Consider the following 22,631-nt stretch of genomic DNA (forward strand, 5'->3'; position numbering starts at 1 on the left):
TTGCTTTGTAAGACTGAGTTGTAACTTAACACATCTGGCATGTTATGGGCTGAGAGGAAATAAGATAATCTCCTCCCATCCTAGAGGAGGAAACTGAGGTCCACAGACGGGCAGTGATGGGAGCTGAGGTCACAGGGAAACAGAGATAGGGAGTCAGGTGGCTTTTCCTGAGTGTCAGGGCCTCACAGGAGAGAAGTGATGGAAAGGCGTGGACTGTTGACGGAGTGCGGGTTGGGTGCAATTCTCTCCTCTGCCCTGGAAGCAAGCGAGGGAGGCCTAGAGGGTTTTCTGGCTTAGCCCAGCACCCACAGCTGCAGGGTCTGATTATCCTCCTCCCCAGGACCCACCGCAGCATGGAACCTCCTCATCGGGGCAGGATGTTTGCAGGTCATCAGCCAGCGGCTTCTTCTTGGAGAAGCTGATGATGCGGGTGATCTTGCGGCCTGCGGCCCTGCTCACTGAACCCTTCAGCTCTGCCAAGCTGCTCTTCTTCCCTTTGCCTGTTGCCATGGAGATGGGTTACCTGAAGGGAGGGAGCCCCAAGCCCCAGATCCACCCACCCCAGCCTTCCCCACTGCCCTTTCAGCCTGCACACGGGGCCTGGCTGCCACTGCAGTGTGGACAGGCCGGGTGACCTTCCCCAGATCCCCAGAGCAGTCAGGACCCGTTCTCCACCGTGTGCTGGTGCAAGTCCCCTCCCAGCTCTGGCATTCTCTGGCCTGAGCCCCCAGAGGCTCCTACCGTGGTCGCAGGCCTCCCGGCGGCCTAGAGTAGAACAGCTGTCACCCATGCCCAGGCTGTCCGAGTCTGAGGTCTGCTTCTCCTGGGACAGTCTCTGGGGAGGGACACAGACAGCCCCGTGTCAGCGGGCACACTCAGAAGTCCCCTTTTGTTGGTTCAACCCTCCCAGCCTCTGCACATGATGATCACCTAACTGATATTTGTCAGCACCTCTCCTGTGCCTGACACTATACCAGGTATGGGGAGACATGCTGACTTAGGACAGTTGTGTCTTGGAATCTCTCGTCATCTTGGTGAGCCAGGCGACTCATTGTATATAACACATGGCAATAAATTCCTAGGATTGTCCACATTCAGTATGTGACAGGGTTTGGGAAGGTACTTAAGTGGGATATTAATGTAATACAACTGGTTTAGGAAGTGACCTCCGGTGGTTTTGTGGGGATAGACTATAAGCAAAAGAGCCACACGAGAGAGAGTCATTTTCGGCAAGGTGACACGTGGTAAAGGAGGAGCTAAGATGACAGGATGTAGGAAAAGGGTTGAGTAGGCATGTTCAAAATAGTTACGACAGGACTTAGTGACCAGGAAACATGAGTGGTGACAAGAGAGGGGTCGTTATGGTCCTGACTCAGGTAAGAGGGTGGTAAAGACATGCACACACGCCCCATGGCAGCAACTTTATTGCAGCCAACACAGTTTTACTCATATGCCACCCCGGACCAATCGTTCATCTGTCCATCCGTTCGTTCGTTCACTCATTCATCCACGGTCAGTTAAGCGCCTACTAGGTGCTGTGGAGGCGGTGAGGGAGAGTCAGTCTTCCAAGAATCAGGATCTTGGAAGAAACTCTGTCCCTGGTACCACCTGTTAGTCAGGGGAACATGGAAAATCCTTTCCTCTCCCCAAGGCTCAGTTTTCTCACCTGAATCACACCCTTCTCCAGGGAGCTGGCCCAAGTGAAATCGCAAGGCCAACAGATAGTATCGTCTTTAACAGCTGGTTTGTGTGCTGTGAGACCTTTGAAAAGCTAAGCGGTGCCAGCCAAACGTGGGACAGGATTAAAATGGCACCAGCTCGCTTAAAAAGTAAAAGTACAGAGCTCTGAGGCCTCTCTAGGTTTCCTGCCAAGGACTCCTCAGACCGGGCTCAGGGATGCTTTGCTATAAGCACAGAACTTGGGGACCCAAAGAGATAGGAGAGACCTTGCGCTCCCCTCAATTTCCAAAGGCTGGAAACACGGCGACTGTCAGAATTGGGACAGATCTGTCAAAAGTATCAGAATCTCCCTTGTAAACTAGGAAACAAGCTATGGTTGGTTCTATTTGTCCTGCGATGGTATACAGATGGTAAGTGTTTCATCAAGATAGAACGCAAATACAAAACACACTCGGGTCACTTTGGAATTGACTTGATGATGATGGCGCTTCACATACAGGATTCTATGGAGAGACACGGTCACCAATACCACTTGCTTCAAAAATACCAGCCTCAACATTCGAGCTACCCTTCTTCCTCGTTGTTCACCCTCAGCGCGAATGTGTTCTCTCAGAGAAGTTTCCCTGATGCCTGAGCCAAGAGCATCCCCTGGCATACACACCCCTGGCTCACGCACCTGGGCATTCGTGTCTGACTCCCCCCGGGGAGCACAGGGTGGCTGTGTGTTCCTGTTAGGATCGCACCTGCGTGCTCAGCACAGCGCCTGGTGCACGGTGCTCACTAACACTAACTACTCACCAAGCAGAGCTCAGTACCCCCCCACCCTTGAGAGATGGGGTGGCAAAGTCATCAAGAGCCAGGAGTCTGGGTATACATCCTTGCTCTGCTTCTTACTAACTGTGGGACAAACAACCTCTCTGTGTCTCAGCTTCGTCATCTGAAAATGAAATTCATCAGAGAGTTGTCATAGAAATTAAAATAGGTAATAACGTTGTAAAGCCTACGGGATGATGCCGGCCACACAATCATACTCTACACTAACCTTTATTATATCATGCAAGATGCATGTGTGTAGGCTTGAGGCTGAGTCTCTTTATCACCCACCAGCACCTGGCAAAGCCAAGGTGCTATAGCACATATTTTCCGACTGCCTGACCAACTACCAAGTGACCATTTCACTCATGTCCCATTGGGGCACGCTACTCTGAGTTTCCAATTTGCTTTAATGGCTCCATTCAACCGTGACCTCCTCCTGTCCTGGCAGCATTAGTTACTCCCTCCTGGCTCATACTGCACCTTGGACATGAGTATTCATTGATTCATGCATGCATGCATGCATTCATTCGTTCAGTAGACATTTACTGAATGCCTACTGTGGTGCCAGCTCCGAGCTGGGCACCCACGGCTTGTAGGACACCACAGTGGGTGCCTGGCTTCACCACCAGCAGGACCTGTGTTCAGTCCCCGCTGCCTGGCACAGGGGAGACCTCGAGACAGATGAGACAGATGTACCTTGTCTAGGTCCAGCTTGCAGAGGAGGACTGGGGACCTGGGCACATCTGCCCCCTCCGTCACCCCGGCAGCCTTGCTCACCTCTCGGATGACCTGTGGAGAGGGGGGACAGCTGTGAGCAGGTGGGCAGGGACACTGGGGAGGCAGAAGGAAGAACGGGGTCTGTGCACTCAGAGCCATCGAGCAGCGGGGTTGGGATCACTGGGCAGAAGGGATGGGCTGATGTGGCCTCCTGCACATCAGGGTTTGAACAAGCTTTCTCCTGCATCTGCCCCTTGAATTGAAAAGAGAAGAGGCTAGCGAACAAGAGGCATGGCTTCGAGACCTGGCTCCATTGCTAATCAGCTGTGTGGCCTTGTGGAAGCCACTTTCTTCCCCTGGGCCTTCTTTCCCTGTCTGTAACATGGGGATAATACCATCCTCTGCTTACATCCTTGGGTTGTCTGAAGACCAGTGAGATTGTGGGTGTGAAGGGCCACGTGGCCCAGGATGCCCTGCACAAGCACAAGGGACTGGCTCCTGTGGCTGTGCGGACCCTCTGCAACAGCCTGCAGGCAGCCAGGGCCAACCCCTCCACTTCAGAGATGTAGACACTGAGATTCCAGGACACCCACTCACACAGCAGAAGCATCCAGACCATGAAATAATGGCAGCCATCACTTGTTGCTCACCCATCTGTGGTTTTACGTGGATTCTCCCGCTGTATCCCCACAGCAGCCCTGAAGGGTAGGGACAGCTGTGACCCCCATGTCACTGAATAGGATGATGAGGCTCCAAGAAGTGAAGCCATGGTTGTCTGCCCTTTACCTTTGGGCTAATGAGCTCCCAGTATTGAGAATCAAGACAGTCCCCAGTCCAGGCTTGATTCCAGCTTCCGTCTCCAGTCTAGGGCTCCCTCTTCTGACCCACCCGGCCTCTGGAGGGCAAAGGCTCCCGCAGCAGGCAGGTTCCTCACCTTCCTTCCCATCTTGAGACATAGATAATGAGCAGCATGAAAGTTCTTGGGGGTAGGATTGGTTATCACAGGACAGAAGGGAGGGCAGGGAGGGACAGAGGTGTCTGCTTTCTTTGTTCCAATAGGAAGATCAGAGGAGGAGGGAGAAAGGTGTCAGAGTAGAAGCAGGACAGGGCACAGGGACGTGGGCTGGCCTGTGGTAGGGACTGGGGATGGGACTCCACCCCCATCACACAGTGATCACTTATAGTGACTGAGTACTTACTGTCTGCAGGCACTATAGTAAATGTTCTCTAGAATCTTTACAAAAACCATTTTACAGAAGGGAAAACTGAGGCAAAGATAGGCAACATCATTTGCAGAAGACCACACAGCCAGTAAGTGCCAGTGAGGGCTGGGACTTGAACTCCAGTCTGTGTGTCACCAAACTCCTCCCTTGTCATCGCCATGCCACCCTGCCTATGGCCTTTGGAGTAGATTTCCTTGTTAGCTGTGAATCCTAGCCCCAACCACTTGGTTGTGTGACCTTTGGTGAGTCACATAAGATTCCTGTGCCTCAGTTTCCTTATCTGTAAAATGGGGACAATATGGTCCCATTACAAAGAGTAGATGAGGTCAAGTGTGTAAAGCTCTTAGCACGACGCATGGCCCAAAAAACGTCCTCAATACGCAGTAACTCTGATTGCTCTGCAGTAGGGACAAGATGCAGAAGCTGGAGCATAGGTGGATATTACAAGGATGCACACTTTTCCTAAGATAGGAAGGATTTTTCCCTTTTTTTTTTTTTTTTAAAGAATTAGCTTATCTAATGATAACATTTGTTTCCTTCAAGGATATTACAAAGCGTACACATGCAGGCTGGACAGGCCCACAGTAAGGATGTTAGAAAGAGGATTCAAATAACTAGAAGGAACACAGTACTCCAGCCTGAGGTCTGTCTCCTGGGGACGTCTGAGGCTACTTACACACGCCCAAGGCTCTGATCACCACCCCTCCCCAGAGCAAGGCCTGTTCTTCCAAGGGACTGGAGCCCACCTGGCTGAAAGCTGGGCCCAGGGAAACAGGGGAAGGAAGGGCAGGAGGGCGGACAGGGAGGGTGCAGGTGCCATGTACCTTCAGCCACTCCTCGGCTTGCTCCCGGCTCTGCAGTGCCAGCACCAAGACCTCGGTAGCCCCCTGGGAGAAGCGGAGCTCGTGCCTCTTGTGGCGGCTGTCCTTGGGCACGTAGGTGACACTGCAGACATCCAGCGCCAGCCTCAGATGCGGTTGCCGGTCCTTGGAGCTTTTGTAACACTGGACAGGAAGAGAAGGGGTCACCCTTCTGGACTGGAGGGCGGAGGAGGGAGATGCCCTCGCATGAAGGCTTGGGGGAGCAACCTCGACCTGCCCCCCGCTCCCCCAGCCCAACTGTGGGTACTGCGTGAAGACAGGGGCTGTGGCTATTCATCTCAGAGAAGAGAAGCCTGGAAGGGGGCGTCTTTGGACAATCTTCAGGTCTCAAGCGCCACCGAGGGGCCCCAGGGGCACCGCCATCTATTAGGAAGAGGCAGATTTTAGCACAATACTAGGAAGACCATTCTAGTCTAAAGAACCAGAGAAGAAACAAGCTGCTTGGAAGGAAGCCAGCTCCCTGCTACTCATGTGCTACTAGCAGGAATGTGGGAGAGAGGATTCTAGCAGAGATGGACGGTTGGGCTTAGGAAGTCAACAGTTTATCAATAATGATTCTCACTTCCCGATTCTCACTATGAAGCTAGCATTACCTTGATATCAGAACCTGACAATGACACTACAAAAAAAGGAAAACGATAGGCTAATCTCAACATGGTTGCAAAAGCCCTTAAAAAACTACTTGCAAATAGAAATCCCAGACACATAGAAAAGCATACCGTATCAAGACCAAACAGGGTTTATTCTAGGATTGCAAAAGTGTATTAGCCTTCTAAAAGCCAACCCTATAATTCATCATATGAATAGAAAAAAAGGAGAAAAGCCACATATCTCAATAGAAACAGAAAAGGCATTTGGTAAAATTCTCCATGCATCTGTAACATAAATTCTCAGCAACCTAGAGATACAGAGGGGGAACTTCCTTAATGTGGCAATAAGGAGCTTCAACAAACCACTCACAGCAAATATCAGCCTTAATAGTGAATTATTGCAACTTTCCCTTTGAGATCTGGACTGACACAAGGGTGCCTGCTCTCACCACTTCTATTTACATTGTGCTGGAGATCCTAACCAATGCAGTATGTCAAGAAAAAAATGACAAACGGGATGAGAAGAAGTAAGTCATGACCTTTGGATTGGTTCTGGCCTGGGGTGAGCTTTTCACTGCTCCGGGGTGAGAAAAAGTCATGTTTCAAATGGATAGATGTTGGGTAAGGCTTGTCAACAGATTTTGGGGTAAAAGAGCTATTATTTTTTTCTGAAATTATGTCTGTATTCCTACTCTGGAATTAAAGGTACATTTTCTTTTATAAAATGATGGTGATGAGAGATGGCAAATTAAAAAAAACTAAGAAAGCAAGTTCCACAGTAAGTGCTGAATGGGCTCAATTTTAGAAAAGGCGGATATGTGGAAATATGTATATTAAAACATAACAGTGGTTAGCTCTTGGTCAATGGGATTATAGGTGGCTTTAAAAAATCACTTTTGGGGCTCCTGGGTGACTCAGTCGGTTAAGCATCTGCCTTCTGCTCAGGTCATGATCTCAAGGTCCTGGGACTGAGCCCCGTCTCTGACTCTCTGCTCAGTGGGGAGTGTGTTTCTCCTCCCTCTCCCTCTGTGTGCGTGCTTTCTCTCTTTCTCTTGTTCTCTCTCAAATAAATAAATTCTTTTTTTTTTTAAGATTTTATTTATTTATTCATGAGAGATAGACAGAGGGAGAAGCAGGCTCCATGCAGGGAGCCCGACGTGTGCCTTGATCCCAGGTCTCCAGGATCAGGCCCTGGGCTGAAGGTGGCGCTAAACCGCTGAGCCACCCGGGCTGCCCTCAAATAAATAAAACCTTATAAAAACATTTTCATTATGTTTTTCTCCAGTTTTATACATAAACACATTTAGTTGCATAATGAAATCAATAAACATTGTTTTGAAGTGATAAAAAATTCATTCCTGGCGAAACAAAAACTTGTTAAAGTCTATGTCAGGTCTTTGAGTGTGTGTGCATGTGTGTGTGTTTACATTCTGCTCTAGTGGGAGAGCCCTTATCTCAGAAGCACTGAGCCTCTGGGCACAAAGCAAGCCCAGAGGACCTAGGGTAGATACGCCTGCACACGCACACAGAGACACACACACGTGTAAGTCCATGTGAGGCCTAGAGGCACACTTCCTCGGCCACTCACCAGGAGCTGGTCCTCCTTGATGACCGTCAGCTGCTTGGCCCACTGCCCGAAGCGCTTTTTCCGCAGCAGGAAGGCACATATCCTGCAGTCCCTCACCAGGTGCATGGAGGCCTCCTCCGAGGGCCACTGGTGCGTAGGCTGTGGCCCTTTCCCTTCCTCCTCCTCCTCATCGTAGGACTCGTAGGAGCTGCTCATTGGGTCAGAGTCATTGTCTGTAGGAGCCATGGGAAATGACCCGTTACCATGTCCTTGCCTGGGAGGCACCTTCTGACCCTTCCACTCTGGGGTTCAGGGACCAGGACTTCAGTTGTGATCATGATGATCTCTACACCCTGACACGGGCGCTGTGTTGTGTGGATTTACCAGTGGCTCTGCCATCTTGGTGACTTCACTTCTCAAAATTTCAGTTTTCTCATCAGTAAAATGGTCACAATCAATGACAGTAACTACCTCACCGGGCTCTTAGGATCAGTAACTGCAGAGCATTCAGCCCAGGGTCTGGCACTCGGTGGGTACCCTGCTTACATCAGCTATTGTCATACCCCACCATCTTTGTGTCCTTAGTCTCAGGTGATTCTCACAGCACCCAGCAAGTCCCCATTTTACAAAGAAGGCAACTGGGGGCTCACAGAGAATAAATGATTCATTCAAGGTCAGTCACCAAGGGGCAGGGCAAAGGCTAGATCCAGGGCTCCCGGTTCCATGCCAGTGGTCTTTCCACTGAACCCTGGAGTCACTGAGTACAAGGGCTGGAGGCCTCTGTGGTGACCCAGAGGGCCAGGTACACATGCATGCCAACAGTTTAGGCCAAGGTCTGCCCTCTGAGGACAGGACCATTCTGAACACCCTCCTGGCACTTACAGGAGTTCTTTAGCTCCCCATTCATCCTGGTGGCGGGGTAGCTGCTGTCTGCATCCTCGTAGTAGCCATCCATGATGGAATGGGCTGGGCTGCAGCCGTCTGTAGGGTTGGCAGAAGGAGCGGCACCTTGGAGAAAGGCAGGCAGACTGCAGGGGCTGTGGCTGGGGCAGACCCCAGACCCCTGCCCCTCCTCAGGGAAGAGAGAGTGTAGCTCCCCCTAGCTCCCGGGCCAGGATGAGGGGCCTCCTCCTCTCTGAATGTCATCTGCTTTAGCTCCCCACATGCTCTCTGCTCTTGTCATCGGCACTGCCCTGCTGGGCCCTGTCATGCCTCCAGGCCCATGTTTATGCTATTCCATGTGTTCTCTTAGCTTCTGCTAGAAAACTCCTACTCATCCTTCAATACCCAGCTCAAAGATCTTCCTTCTGACCTTCTCAGACAGAGAACTGTCAGCACCTCCTAAGGGATCCCATAGCATTGGTGTGTGTGTGTGTGTGTGTGTGTGTGTGTGTGTCTTGGTCACAGCCCTGATCCCTGAACTGCAAGAGGTGGTGCTCCAGCTGCCTGGGCTCGGCCACCCCCACCCCCAGCGTTTGCCACCCCAGTCCTTCTCCCTTCCTCATGCACACACCCCCTCTCGTGATGGCAAATCTCCTAAACCTCTGTGACCATGGGGAAAAACTGGACTAGAGGAGCTAATGGTAGAGTGTACAACAGTGAACACAACAGCCCCCTACAGCAAAATTTGGGAGCATGCTCCCACTCAGGGGGCAGCACCGTGCAGGGGTGGAGGCTACCTTAAATTGTATTCTGCATCAGCATTACGGGGGTCTCTTTAAAATGCGGATCCCTGGGCTGTCTTTCTAGAGATTCTGATTCACCCATGTAAGCTGAGCCAAGGAATCTTCATTGTTAAAAAAAAAACCTATTTAATAGGACATTAAAAAAACATGTACAGATAGAACTATACGGAACTCCAAGAAATCAGATTTTTTGTCTAAACAATTAGGTTATTTTGAGACAGATGGTTCCTGGGGCACATTCTGAAGGTCAATGGGCTAAGGGCAAGTGCTTTGGGTTTGACGAGATTGGAGATCGAATCTGTTGCTACCATTTATTGAGTGACCTTGGGAAAGAAGCCTACAGTTTCTCTGCATTTCAGGGTCATCACCTTGCAGTGACGTGAACAATTCCCACCTTGGACAAGTGATACAATGCATGTAAGCTTCTGGCACAGTGCCTGGCACATAGAATGTGCTAGACACATGCCGGATGTCATTATTATGACTTTCTCCTTTGATTCCTACAATGTAGGGAGGTAGGTATGAGCCCCATTTTACAGATGAGGGCACTGCGGCCACACACCGATTGCTAGCGGCAGAGCCTGGATGAGAACTGAGGTTGCCAGCTCAGGGAATAGATGCACATCCCCTCTTCCAGGAAGACTTCCTTCACGCAGTCCAACTGGCTCCCATACCACACTGTTCTCAAAGTGCTGCTCTGGGCTCCCAGCCCCTGCCATCCATCTGTTTCCTGAGGACAGCAGCACTCAAATTCCCAGCGACTAGGATCCCTAGTGCAATCTCCCAAGTGATGATCAGAGTCTGCTTTTCCCAGCAGGTCCTCTGAGGCCTCAGATGCTGGCAACATCCTGTGAGATGGACGGGCGGGAGGCCGGGGTGGGTGGGGAGGCTGGTGCGATGGGGAAGAGGGAGGGGACACATGGGCCAGCGCTCTTGAACACCTGGCAGGGCTGGACACTGTGTCAGAGGAAGGATATTCCCTGACGAGCTTGGCACCCTCTCTCTGGTCAAGCTCTCTGGCTCTTCCTGTGGCCCGCCCTTCCCTCCTGCCCCAGGATCCCTGCTCCCCCATCTGAGAGGAGTGTGAGCTCCCTGGGGAGGTAGAGGAGCCTCACCCAACTGAGGGGCTTGACCTGGGATTCAGGGCCCAGTAGCACTTCGTCCTCACCTTCCTGTCCTGTCCTCAAATGGATAAAATAGAACAAAGTCACCTGCTTTGCATCCAAACAGCAGCAACACAGACAGCAAACTCTCAAGACTGAAGAAAGCCACGGATTACTGTGTCCAAACTCACCATTTCCCTTTAACTAGTTTATTAATCACAATAATGATATACCACAGTAGGCCAAGGCGGAAAGAACCTGAGTGTCCATAAACTGACACGCGACTAAAAAAACATGTGGTCTATCCATACAATGGAATATGACGTGGCCATAGAGAGAAGTATCGATCCACACAGTGATAGGGGTTACCCTTGAAAACAGGGAAATGAGCCAGACACAAAAGGCCATGCATTGCATGGTTCTATTTATGTGAAATATTCAGAATCGGTCCATCCATTGAGGCAGAAAGCAGATCGGTGGTTGCCAGAGACTCAGAGGAAAGAGTGACTCTCTAACAGGTATAGGGTTTCCTCCTTGAATGATGACAATGCTTGGGATCTACGCAGTGCTGATGGTGGCATAACATGGTGAGTGTACTAAATGCTACTGAGTGGACACTTGAAAGTGGTTGAAATGGTCCATTTTATGTTACATACGTTTTGTTACAATAAAAAAAACTATGCCCACGATGATAAGCATGATCAGCACAAAGAGTAGGAATGGGAAAATATGTTGCCTTCAGCCAGATTTCTATTCATTTCCCACAGGGAAATATTGCTAATGGCTTCTTGCACATCCTAGAAAAATTGCTAAAATGAATGCATGAGTGTGTGTGTGTGTATACTCCATTAAGGAACAAAAGGAATCACATTATAGGCAGTATTCTGTGTTTGAGTTTTTCCAATGAATGTTATCTTGGAGTTCATTTCTGATCAGCACAGACAGACCTGTTTCATTTATTTTTTGGCAGTTGGAAAATATTCTACTGTGCTACTGAATGACGACATAGCTCACATAATCATTGTCTTATACAAGCTCAACTACGAATGCTGGGTCACCCCAAACCCATATAATATAGTTTCTTGTGTATAACGTTAAGTTCCTATATCCAAGCCAGTGACTTATCTGATCCTCAAAGAATCAGCCATTTGTTTCAGTGCTGGAGGAAACACTGAGAGATGAGTCCAAATCCAAAGACTCTCCTTTGTGGCTGATTTAAGAGCTTTTCCAAAGGTAATTTGTACCAGTGCCCTTTAAATTATTTTATTTTATTGTGTTCACCTCTCAGTAAAAATGTAACCATATAATGTACTTCCACTTATTGGCGTGTAAATTATATATGTATATATGTATAGACTGCTTACAGGAGTTATGCTATTATTAGATTATAAATGCTCCAACTCTAAAACATTCACACAAACATTTTAGGAAGAAGTGTTGAGCTAAATATAAGTAAAGCTCCTGATACTTCTTCCTAGATCTTTTCATGAATTCCCTGGGGGGCCACACTCTGCTCAGAGGACCTTTTGATTTCCTCCACGTGCTTTTTCACCCTACATGTTGGCTTTTTAACTTAACCTGCCTATAAGGTGAGAGTCAGGCCGAAGGACAAACTAGTTCACCAGGTCCACGGAGGAGGGGCACTTGGGTGAGCACCAGCTTCAGTGCTAGGGACCAGGACACAGTGGGCCGTCTGTGTCCCTTCATCCCGGCACATTTATATGCATGTATCCAGCCTCTTTCTTATTTTCAGGGTAGGGAAGGCAGTTGTGCAAGGCTGCACAGAACTGGGACTGGAACCAAGCCCCCCATCCCTGGGGCTACACCACTGGCCTTCCCCAAGCCTCCACTAGAGAGGCCGGGGACTCAGGCAGCTCCTCCTCAGGATGTGAGCCGGGTGGGTGTGCAGCTTGGAGCTCCAGTCCTAGCAGGACACACAGGAGCTAGAGGAGGGAAGTTCCCCAGGAGACCAGAACTTACTGTGGGAGCTGATGTACTCGGGGGACTTGCCGGGTCCTAGGGGAAGGGCCTCTTCATAGTAGTCCTCGGGTGGGGGCCTTTGGGGAAGCGGTGGAGGCAGGTCGGCAGCCTGAAGCAGGGGATAAGGGAAGTGGATAAGACCAAGAAGGCCCAGAGAGGAGAGGGAGAGGCTGAGTGACCGGCAGGAGGCTGCAGCAGAGATAGGCAGGAGCCCCGAGGAGGCAGGACGTATAATCTCCGAACGTGCAGCTATAACTCCTGACAGAGTGGCAGGAGGGCAGAGGTGGGAGACCCTGAGAGTTTGCTTGGTCCTCTATTATCTGCCCAACTTATTTCGGCATCCGGGCTTCCCTGTAATATCTAAGTTTTGTGGACTGCTGCAGAGATGTAGTTAGGCTTTGGAGTAAGCGCATGCAGTGATCAAAAAATACTGAGTTCTGCTCTGCTCTGCAAGCCCATGTACAGACCTGTGAGGAGCAGCGGGGCAAGCAGCTGGAAGGCACAGCACTTGGGAAGGCAGCATAGCCTCGTGGCTAAGTGCTTAGACTCTGGGGCCAGGGCACCCCTCTTTCGCTGGGATTAAGCTCTGCCACTTACTCGTGGTGGGACATGTCACGTACTCTAAGCTCAGTTTCCTGACCTGTAAAAGGGGCTAACAGAGGTGCCAACCTCATTCAGTTATTGTGAGCATGTGGAGCACGTAGCAAGGGGTCCACCATTGGTACCACTGGATGGTGATGATGACAGTGAATTATGCAGTTGACGGAGAGTGTTTGATGTGATTACAGGCCCCTTGACTTAATTCCACAGATGAAGGTTGGGAACCCTAGATGTGATGACCCAAATCTTTCTTTTGTAAGTGAAGAAACAGGCTCAGAAAGGGGAGGTGATTGGTCTAAGACCACATAGCAGCTGAAAGAGGGCAGAGGCCACCAACTCCTAGTCCAGAGCTTTCCCCACGCTCCATGTTTATGACAGCAATTAGAAGTTGGGGTGCGGAACGTCCTTTATGCCCGAATGGACAGGTCGGTTCACCTTGTTATCCTTGCTCAGCATGGGCACGGTGAATAATACATCATGAGAGTCATCGAAATGTTCTCACAGCCTGTTCTTCCCCTTAGAACAGGGTCCTGCACAGCCAGGAGGCTCCCAGGCACTGCGGGGAGAGTTTTCATGGCTACCTCAGGGGGACAGAGCGCCACAGTGTATGGGGACCCAGGCCATGACTCACATGTCTCAGAGGCGGGCTCTTGGCTGGCTCAGGGCTGGCTCCTTTGCAGGGCTCCCCGTCATCCTCTGGCATGTCCCGGAGGTCGCTCAGGTCACAGTCTACCGAGGTTCAGGCCATTGGGGCAGAGAAAGCCAGGGATGAGCATGGGACAATGGGAAGGAGCCTGGATTTGGGGATTTGGCATCAGGGGGCCTCTATCACCTCTTTTGTTACTAACGGTGGGCAGAGGACCTCATCACTCTGAGACTTGGTCTTCTCGTCTAGAAAGTGGCTCAGTGTTGCCACCTTAGAGCCAGGCCCCCACTCGATCTGAGGGCGCTTCCAGAGACTGGGGCAGTGGGGCTCCCACATGCAGGGAGAGGACAGCTCCCAGCTGGGGTGGGGACAGGGTCGCTTACCGAACTCTTCAAAGAGGGACTCCACGAAGCTGGGCCCAGAGTGGAGGTCTGCCGTGTTCACATACAGGTAGGAGACTTCTTTGGCTGTGGGGAGAGGGGGAGCATGCCTGCACTGAGGAGGGAGGGGACCTGCTGCTGCTGACTCTGAGGAGGGCTGAGTCTCCCCCTCCCACCACTGGGACTCAAACCCCCTCAGGACACAGCACTGTGGACAAAGCACGTGCACATCCTAAGTGAGTTGTCTGGTTTTCAAACTTTGTTCTTATCTTTCTGTTGTTCCTAAGCATCTCCTCCTCCAAGGGGAAGGATGCTCAGAGCCCAGTACAGAAAACAGAGACTAGAGCTGCTCTGGGGACGGCAAGGGGACAGGGCCAAGCACAGTTGGCAAACCGCTGCCCCTCCCACCCTCCCACAGTCCCGTGAGGGCTGCTGATGACATCTGCCTGTTTTGTCACTGGAAGGGAGGCTCAGAGAGTCCCTTGGTGGTGGTGCCCCCTGCCCATCACTCAGACTCCCCGCAACCCTGCAGGACACCGTGTGGCTCGGCTCGTCAGAGTTTACTGAGCTCTGGGCTTTCCGTTTAGCAACGTGTGGGCTGACCTGGGGTGTGGAGGAAAGGTGGGAGTGGATGAGGAGGCCTTGCTGCCAAGCAGGCGGTGGGGCAGAGAAGCTGTGCGGGTTAGAGGGAGGAACATGACGGATGCCACCGGGCCGGTGTACGTCTGGCCGAGGCGGTGTGTGACGTGTGTGCTGCGTCTGCTGTGTGTCACAGACTGCGTGTGAGTGTTGTGTGAGAGTATGTGGGGTGGAGAGATGCGCTGTGTGTCCTGTGTCACGTGAGCTGTGTATGCGAGAGCGTGCTGCTGGTGAGGGTGCGGTGTGTGTCATGTGAGCGTATATTTGTAATGGGTGTCCCATGCAGGGGAGAACGTGCTGTGCGTATGAGTGTGGCATGTGTGCGTGTGTGAGTACGTGTGGCATGTGCATTGTGTACACGAGTTTCAGTGGGTCGAGGATGGAGGGGTATGAAGAGCATAGCCAGGTTGGAGAAGGAACAAAGTGGATGAGGACACGGGCCAGGCCACGACAGCGTTGCGAGCCTCACTCTGAGGCTTGGGCATCCTCAGGCCACAGTCCCTGGGGAGCTACTGCAGGTTCTTGAGGAGCTGGGGGGGTTGCTAATGGCTGACCTGGGAGGGGCTGCAGGCTCTGCAGGATGGAGGCCACAGCCATCTTCTTCTCCAGGGCAGTGTCGCTGAGGTACTCATGGTCCAGGAGGCTGAGCAGCCCCGTGAGCTCAGGGAGCAGCTGTTCCAGCACTGAGGAGGAAGCACAGGGGCTGGGTGTCAAGATCCTGGCCCTACCTCCACCCCCCAGAGGCCAGGGAAGCGGGGGGTAGGGGGGCGGAGGGCAAGGCGGGTGCAGCAGGGAGACCTCAGAAGCCCTCCCACAGCTGTCCCAGTGCTGGCCGCCCACCTCCCAAGGGACAGCCTTGCGCAGTTAACCATGACATTCCTCTGGGCCTCCCCACTCTGCCTCAGACCTCATATGGCCTTGGCCTGAGGACTGACATTACAGGGTTCAGCCTGGCAACTCTGAGCCCAGGTAGCCTGAGCAGAGGCTCTTAGGCCTGCCTCTATCCCAGCATGCTCTTGGCTGTCCAGCCCACAGGGGTCTTTCCTCACTGCAGCTCGGGGCTCAGTGCAGGTCCCAGGCTGGAGCCCCTGGCCATCCAGGACACAGGCAGGAAGGGAGCCTTCCTGTCCCATCAGTTCATACACTTCAATCTCTGGAACCTTCTGTTTCCGGTGCCTTGATGGGAGCCAAACTAAACATTAACCCTTCCCACCCCAGGCCCCAAACCTTTATCACCAGTCTTTCTGTGCTTCATCAGTGTTTTTCAAACTTGAGTGTATAGAGGAATTACCTGGGGATCTCCTCAAAATGCAGAGGCGGACTCAGGTCTAGGTGGGACCTGAGGCTCTGCATTTCTAGTGAGCTCCCCGCTGATGCTGACCCTGCTGGTTGAGAGGACGTGGAGTTGCAAAAACCCTACAGCACACAGTCCTTTAAAGACTGGAGCATGCCATGACCATGATGTCATTCATGTCTCCCTGTCCCAAACAGTCACTTGGGACTTGGTTTGCCTTAGCCCAAAGACCGGCTTCGTTACAGTAGTAGTACTGTCTTGCTTTGCCACTTGCCGGTCACTTGTGCCAAATACTAAAAGCTAACTGTGTTGAACAATTATTGTGCACTGTGCTAAGCCTTTCGTGCTTATAGTCTCATCTAAATTTACCAAGCATTTAATGGCTCAGAGTGGTTAAATAACTCCTCCAGGGTCACACAGCCAGCAGAGCCTCGACTGGCCCTGGCTCCCTCCCTCCCTTTTAACCACGGCATGAGATTGCCTTGCAGTATTTTATGCAATCCTTACCAACAAGCTTTGAGATAGGTCCCATGATCACGCCTACTTTTTAGAGGAAGAAACCAAGGCTCGGAGAAGAGAAATGTCTTGCTTGCAGTTACACGAAGGCCACAGAAGAGCCAGGCCTTTGGCTTCTAGTCTCCAGACTCCCAGCCCCATATGTTTCTCTCCACCCTGGGCCCTCCTAGGGCAACAACAACCAGACTCCAACTTACAGCCTCAGGGTCTGGGTGTGTTAGAGGGGTTATAACATCGTGCATAAGAGAGCCAGCCCTGGAGCCAGACTGCCTGGTTCAAGTTCAGGTTCCATCATTCATTTATTGTGGGACCTTCACAAGTTACTTAGCCTGTGACTCAGTTTCCTCCTCTATACATGGGGTTAATAACAGCATCCGCCTTATAGGGTTGCTGTAAAGATGAATTATGTCATGCATGAAAAGTGCCTTGCCCCGTACAGAGTAAATGCTTACCCCAGGGCAGCACCTGGGAGGTGATGGCGCTGCTGCCATCGTGGTGTTTACCACGCTGATCTGTGCTGTGTTGGTCTCCGCGAGTGTCTGCTCCCGTGGCAGGCTGTGAAGCTCGAGACGGAGCAGACGGTCTAGGGGTCTCGGCCTCCTTAGCACCTAGTCTGGGGCCTGCTGAGTGCTGGTGCTCCATGTGTTTGATGAGAGAGGGCACAAACAGATGACTGTGCCAGGACTTTTTTTTTTTTTTGGCCAGGACTTTTAAAAATAGAAACCTTATGTATGGATAGTAGCACTTGGTGGAAAAAATATGATGTGGCGGTCTCTCTGTGGCATTCCATCATCACCGTAGATCTGCTGGAAATGAGCTAGAGGCTGATCCCGTCAGCTACCACCTTAAGAGCTCTCTCTGCCGCTGGGCACTAAGGTAGCAGCTTTGCACGCCATGCCTCATCTGTGAGCAGCTCCCGCTGGGATACCTGTGTTCCAGAAGAGGACTGAGGCCAAGGGAGGCTGTGACATGGTTGCACAGCTTGAAAGAGGTAGAGCTGGGCTGATTCCATGTTCGTGTAGAATCAGACTCTAGAGCTGTAGAGTCGCACAGTGCCAGGGGGCGCCGCTCACCTCACAGCCCAAGTGCAAGGGACCTAGAGGCCCTGCTGCCTCCAGGGCCTCAGCCCTTGCAAGGTCACCTGAGCAAGGCTTCTGGGTGAGTAGATTACCCTCCTTAAAGTAGGAAACCACTTAAAATCATAAAATCATTCTAGGTAAATTTTAGCTGTTGCAAAGGAACTCTCTGGCACCCTCCTCAGATACACAGAAAGTCCATTAACTCAGTTCTAAAATGCTTACTGCTGCAGCCCAGGTGGCTCAGAGGTTTAGCGCCGCCTGCAGGGCCTGATCCTGGAGACCGGGATCGAGGCCCACGTCGGGCTCCCTGCATGGAGCCTGCTTCTCCCTCTGCCTGTGTCTCTGCCTTTCTCTCTCTGTGTTTCTCATGAATAAATAAATAAATAAAATCTTAAAAAAATATATTTACTGAGTGCTAATTATGTGCCACTCGGGGGATTAGAAAATGAGTAAGATATTGTTCCAGTGGATATGCTCCCTCCCTCTCTGTCTCTCTCTGTCTCTCTCACACACACATATGTACACACACATAATTAGTCACAAGGGAGGCCATGGTAAATGCTACCAGGAAGGCACCACAAGGGACCATGGGAGCTTTCTTGTGGCCTGCAGCCATGGTTCCTATTTGAAAATTCATGACCCTGCCCTGATACCATGTGGGAATGTCAAGGCTATGGGGTGCAGTGACTGCTTATCCCTCTACCAGTGGCTCTGAAACTTTCTGGCTTTGGGATGTCTTTGCACATCAGAAAATCATCAAGGACTCCAAAGAACTTTTGTCTTATGTGATTTATATCTATCAATATTGACTATATTAACATTTAAGGTTGAGAAAATTCTATTTATTTATTTATTTATTTATTTATTTATTTATTATCTATCTATTTAAAATATTTTATTTATTTGACAGAGAGAGAGAGAGAGAGAGAAAGAGCGCACAAGCGGCAGGCAGAGGAGAGGGAGAAGCAGACTCCCCACCAAGCAGGGAGGCCTACATGGGACTCAATCCCAGGATCCTGGGATCATGACCTGAGCAAAAGGCAGACGATTAATTGACTGAGCCACCCAGGTGCCCCAAGGCTGAGAAAATTTCAAAACACAAGAATACACAGGCACACATCTCATTAGCCTTCAGAGCTATCGCATCATCACATGATATAACCTTTGGAAAACTCTGTAAACATAGAGAATGGGAGTGAAAAAAGGCATACTGGGTCTGAGAACTAGATAAAAGTAGTTTTGACTGGGTGGACTCGCTCCCCAACCACACCTTTCTGAGTTGCTGTCCTTCCATGAATGACAGGTTGCTAAGTCTGTCCCTGTGTCCGTCCCTTCCACCCTCTCTCTTCACCTCCCTCCTGTCCTTTCTCTCATTTTGCTCTGAGGTCCCAAAGGTTTCTTCTTGCTCTTATCAGCCAGTGTCTATGTGTGGCAGCAATCCTGCTTCTAAATCTCGCCTTGCTTCTGATTTGAGGTTTGTTGCAATTGTTTCTAAAGTAAGAACAAGTAAGTTCCCAGTGAGTTATCTGCATTGAAAAATGGGAGTTACAGTACCCAAGGTTTGGTAACAACGTTTAAAATTTTTTCCCTGATTGTTAATGGGATTCCTAACATGGGACCCTGAATTCTTTTTGTTTGTTTTGTTTTGTTTTTATATTTTTCTTTATTTATTCATGAGAGAGATATACAGAGAGAGAGGCAGAGACACAGGCAGATGGAGAAGCAGGCTCCCTACTGGGAGCCTGATACGGAACTCAATCCCAGGACCCTGGGATCACGACCTTAGCCAGAGGCAGACGCTTAAACACTGAGCCACCCAGGGGTCTTGGGGCCCTGTGTTCTAAGTGTTCTTTTTTTTTTTTTTTTTAAAGATTTTATTTATTTGAGAGACAGAGTGCACAAGTGGTGGGGAGGGGCAGAGGGAGAGGAAGGAGCAGAGTCCCCTCTGAGCAGGGAGCCTGACTCCACTTGGGCTCCATCCTAGGACACTGAGATCATGACCTGAGCCAAAGGCAGACACACTTAAGCCACTGAGCCACCCAGGCACCCCCTAAGTGTTCCTACTTAATGGAGATGTGATCACAAAAGTCCAGACAGAGCAGAGCAGAAGGAGGGCACCGAGTGAACCTGGGAGAAGCAGATGGGCAGTGAGGAACTGCCCAGTGCCCGTGATGCCTTCTGTAGCCTGGAAGGACCCAGCAGGCAGCAGATGACCAAGGGAGAGTCACACAGCATTTCTTTCTTCTTTCTTTCTTTCTTTCTTTCTTTCTTTCTTTCTTTCTTTCTTTCTTTCTTTCTTTCTTTCTTTCTTTCTTTCTTTCTTTCTTTCTTTCTTTCTTTCTTTCTTTCTTTCTTTCTTTCTTTCTTTCTTTCTCTTTCTTTCTTTCTTTTTTTCTTTCTTCTTTTTCTTTCTTTCTTTTTTTAAGATTTTATTTATTCATGAGAGACACACAGAGAGAAAGACAGAGACACAGGCAGAGGGAGAAGCAGCCTCCATGCAGGGAGCCCGACATGGGACTCGATCCTGGGACTCCGGGACCACACTCTGAGCCAAAGGCAGACGCTGAACCGCTGAACTACCCAGATGTCCCCATACAGCATTTCTAAGGTCGGTTGGCGGAGGGAGCGTGAGCCACAGGGGAAGGCTCAGCCTGCAGGCAGCACTTGGGCGAGGACCCTTCCCTAGGGCAGAGTGGTGACTGTGTGCTGGGCATCTAGGGCGCACCGTCTCATTTCATGCTCATAAACTGCACAGGAGGGATGTAGTGTTGGGCTCTGTGCCCCACAAGGGACAGAAGGAAGGCTCGGAGAAGCGAGGCCACCCAGTCAGTAAGTGGTAAGGTCTTGAGCCCAGGTCTGTCTGACGTCACTGTGTACACCCTGTGCCTGAATCTTCCATCAGAAAAAGTGGGCTCAGAGCAGTGGAGACCAGGCCAGGGCAGAGGGGAGGCAAGCAGCCCCCACAGCATTCCTGCTGGGGGCGCTGGGCCATGACTCCATCAGGATTCCTGACCTGGGGTCCCCGCACAAGGCAGGTGGAAGACCCTTATTGGGGGGCTAAGATTCTTGCTCAGTGGGTGTCTCTGCACTGCAGCAAGATCTCATCCCAGAGAGATGCTCATACTTCATGGGCAAAGAGGGCTTTCAGCCAGTGCTCGGCTCTTCAAAGACAGTACAGAGGCCCCCCTCCCAAAGGCTGGCTTCCAGAGGCAATGAATGTGGAAGCGCCTTCTGTGGCAGCTTCATCTTTAATGCCAGAGAACTGAAACCACAGGGATTTAAACTATCATAGAATTTAATTTGGAGAGAAATCGTATGTAGATAGTGCATATGGCAAGTGGCTCTGCCAGGGTTTACACAGACCGCCGGGACAGCAGCCTCAAATTTCAGCAAGAGTAAGACTCTCCCGGGGAGGGGGGGCGGGTAGTTGCTGGGAAGGGACCTGCTACCTGAGGCTTCTGATTCAGCAGACCCTCTACTGCAACCCAGGAGGCTGCATTTTAATAAATACCCCAGGTGATTCCAAGGTTCAGTCTTTGAAAGACACTCCGCCAGAAAACACACACTACAAGGCTCATCTGTGAACATAAGGAACGTGGGAAGGCCTTGCTCATTTCCCAACAGGTTATCGTTAGACACCACTTTTGAAATAACTGCAAGTCGTGGGGAATAAGAGCTCCCAAGCAGGGAAGCTTGCTTAGAAGAGCACGGTGCTTGGGGCCTTCGGGTCAGAACCCTCACACTGCAATTCTTGAGCTGCCACTTCCAAGCTGTACCAGGATGGCCTGTTAGCGAGCTCTGAGCCCTGGCCTTCTCGTCTGTAACGTGGGGACGCCGGCAGAGCTAGGTGGTCCTGTTGGCGAAGCACTTGGTCTTGGGTGCTGTGCCTGGAGCCAGCACTCAGGGCCATATTACTGTGATGGCTGCTGTCTCCTAATACTCCCTCCAGCACCGCTCAGGTAGTATTTGGCGATAGAGCTGCCATAGGTGTGTAACTAGCTCCATGAGGACAGGGACTGTGCCTCAGTGATGCTTGCTGCCCAAGAAGCATCTACTTAGTGAACATGATATTTTGATGACCTAGTCCACCCTTCTCATTTTAAAGATGTGCAAAGTGAAGGACCAAGAGGTTATTTGACTTAGCTATGGGCACACAACCAATTGAAAATAAAAGTCCCTAGCGTTAAATTCACACAAAGCTTGCTACTTGGCTGAGTCATCAAAGAGTGGCTAAGAACACAGGCTGTGCACAATCTGACCCCTCCAAGCTTGGCCATTTTCCAGCCATGGCCCCGGAGAAATTTCTTAACTCGTCCAAACTTCTAGTTCTTTATCTGCAGACTGTGCGGGGTAATTACAGCAGCTGCTCCACACAGTCATTGTAAAGATGAATCGAAGTCATGCATATGGGCTCAGTGCACTGAACAGGTGCCTCGCCATTCATATGTGACCTCCAGGGAGTTTCAGGTGTGGGGCCACGAGGGAGGGCATATCTGGGGACAAAAGGACATGGGGGACTCTGTAAGCCTCCCTGTTGACAGTTCATAGCTCTGGGACTGATACTGAGCTTAGGGTGGCTATGCCAATAGGAGGTGGTGCAGCCCCTTCCCTCATGGGGCTCCTACCCCAAGGACTCCCCACCCCCCCATGTCAGATGAGGGGACATCTTTCAGTTGGAGGGGAGTCCTGTCCCTGCTGTTCCCCGTCAGGAAGGACTTCCTTCACCCATTCCTTACCCACTCCCTCTCATCTTCACTCCTGGTCCAGGTCCTGTCCGCTTTCTGAGGACACACTGGGGCATCGGGACAGCATTATCTTTTGTGTCTAAAGTTTATTTAGAACCACGAATACATTTCATTGATCTTGTTTGGTTTAGCTGAGCTTTAGGGAGGTACAGTGAATTCCAGTGAGGAAAAAAAAACCACACAGGAAGAAATGGTTTAATCATTGTTTATAAAACTTCAATCTTTCACTAAGTGGGACAGACGGGCTCAGAAACCCAAGATGGGTGTTAATTGTTCTTTGGGATGCAAAAAAATAAGTTTGCCAAATAAAATTAGAAACCTACTTTAAAATATATTTAAGATTAGACCACTGAGTGCTTATTGTTACTGGTGAATACCTAAGACTAAGATCAGTTTTCTCTCTGTTCCTCTCCCCTCCCCACTTTAAATCAAAATGAGAGGGCACAGAACAGAAAATAAGCCACAGGCCAAAAGCACTGTTACTTGTTCC

General features: G+C 50.6%; 1 protein-coding gene across 4 annotated transcripts in view; it reads right to left on the reverse strand.

The window, feature by feature from the left end:
• The window catches only part of AFAP1L1 (actin filament associated protein 1 like 1), a 60,153-nt gene that overhangs the window by 16,680 nt on the left and 20,842 nt on the right, over positions 1–22,631 (reverse strand). For 3 of the 4 annotated variants that reach the window (XM_077895955.1, XM_077895952.1, XM_077895954.1), the window contains 10 exons: positions 15,062–15,190; positions 13,872–13,955; positions 13,474–13,571; positions 12,243–12,351; positions 8,357–8,482; positions 7,496–7,707; positions 5,261–5,440; positions 3,193–3,285; positions 742–835; positions 348–500 (listed from right to left, as the gene is read on the reverse strand). In XM_077895955.1, coding sequence (XP_077752081.1) covers positions 348–500; positions 742–835; positions 3,193–3,285; positions 5,261–5,440; positions 7,496–7,707; positions 8,357–8,482; positions 12,243–12,351; positions 13,474–13,571; positions 13,872–13,955; positions 15,062–15,104 — 1,192 coding nt within the window. In that variant the 5' untranslated portion in view covers positions 15,105–15,190. The remainder of the gene's footprint in view (positions 1–347; positions 501–741; positions 836–3,192; positions 3,286–5,260; positions 5,441–7,495; positions 7,708–8,356; positions 8,483–12,242; positions 12,352–13,473; positions 13,572–13,871; positions 13,956–15,061; positions 15,191–22,631) is intronic. The other variant, XM_077895953.1, reaches the window with a different exon arrangement.

This window comes from Canis aureus, chromosome 4 (assembly GCF_053574225.1).
Source record: "Canis aureus isolate CA01 chromosome 4, VMU_Caureus_v.1.0, whole genome shotgun sequence".
NCBI classification, from domain to species: Eukaryota; Metazoa; Chordata; class Mammalia; order Carnivora; family Canidae; genus Canis; species Canis aureus.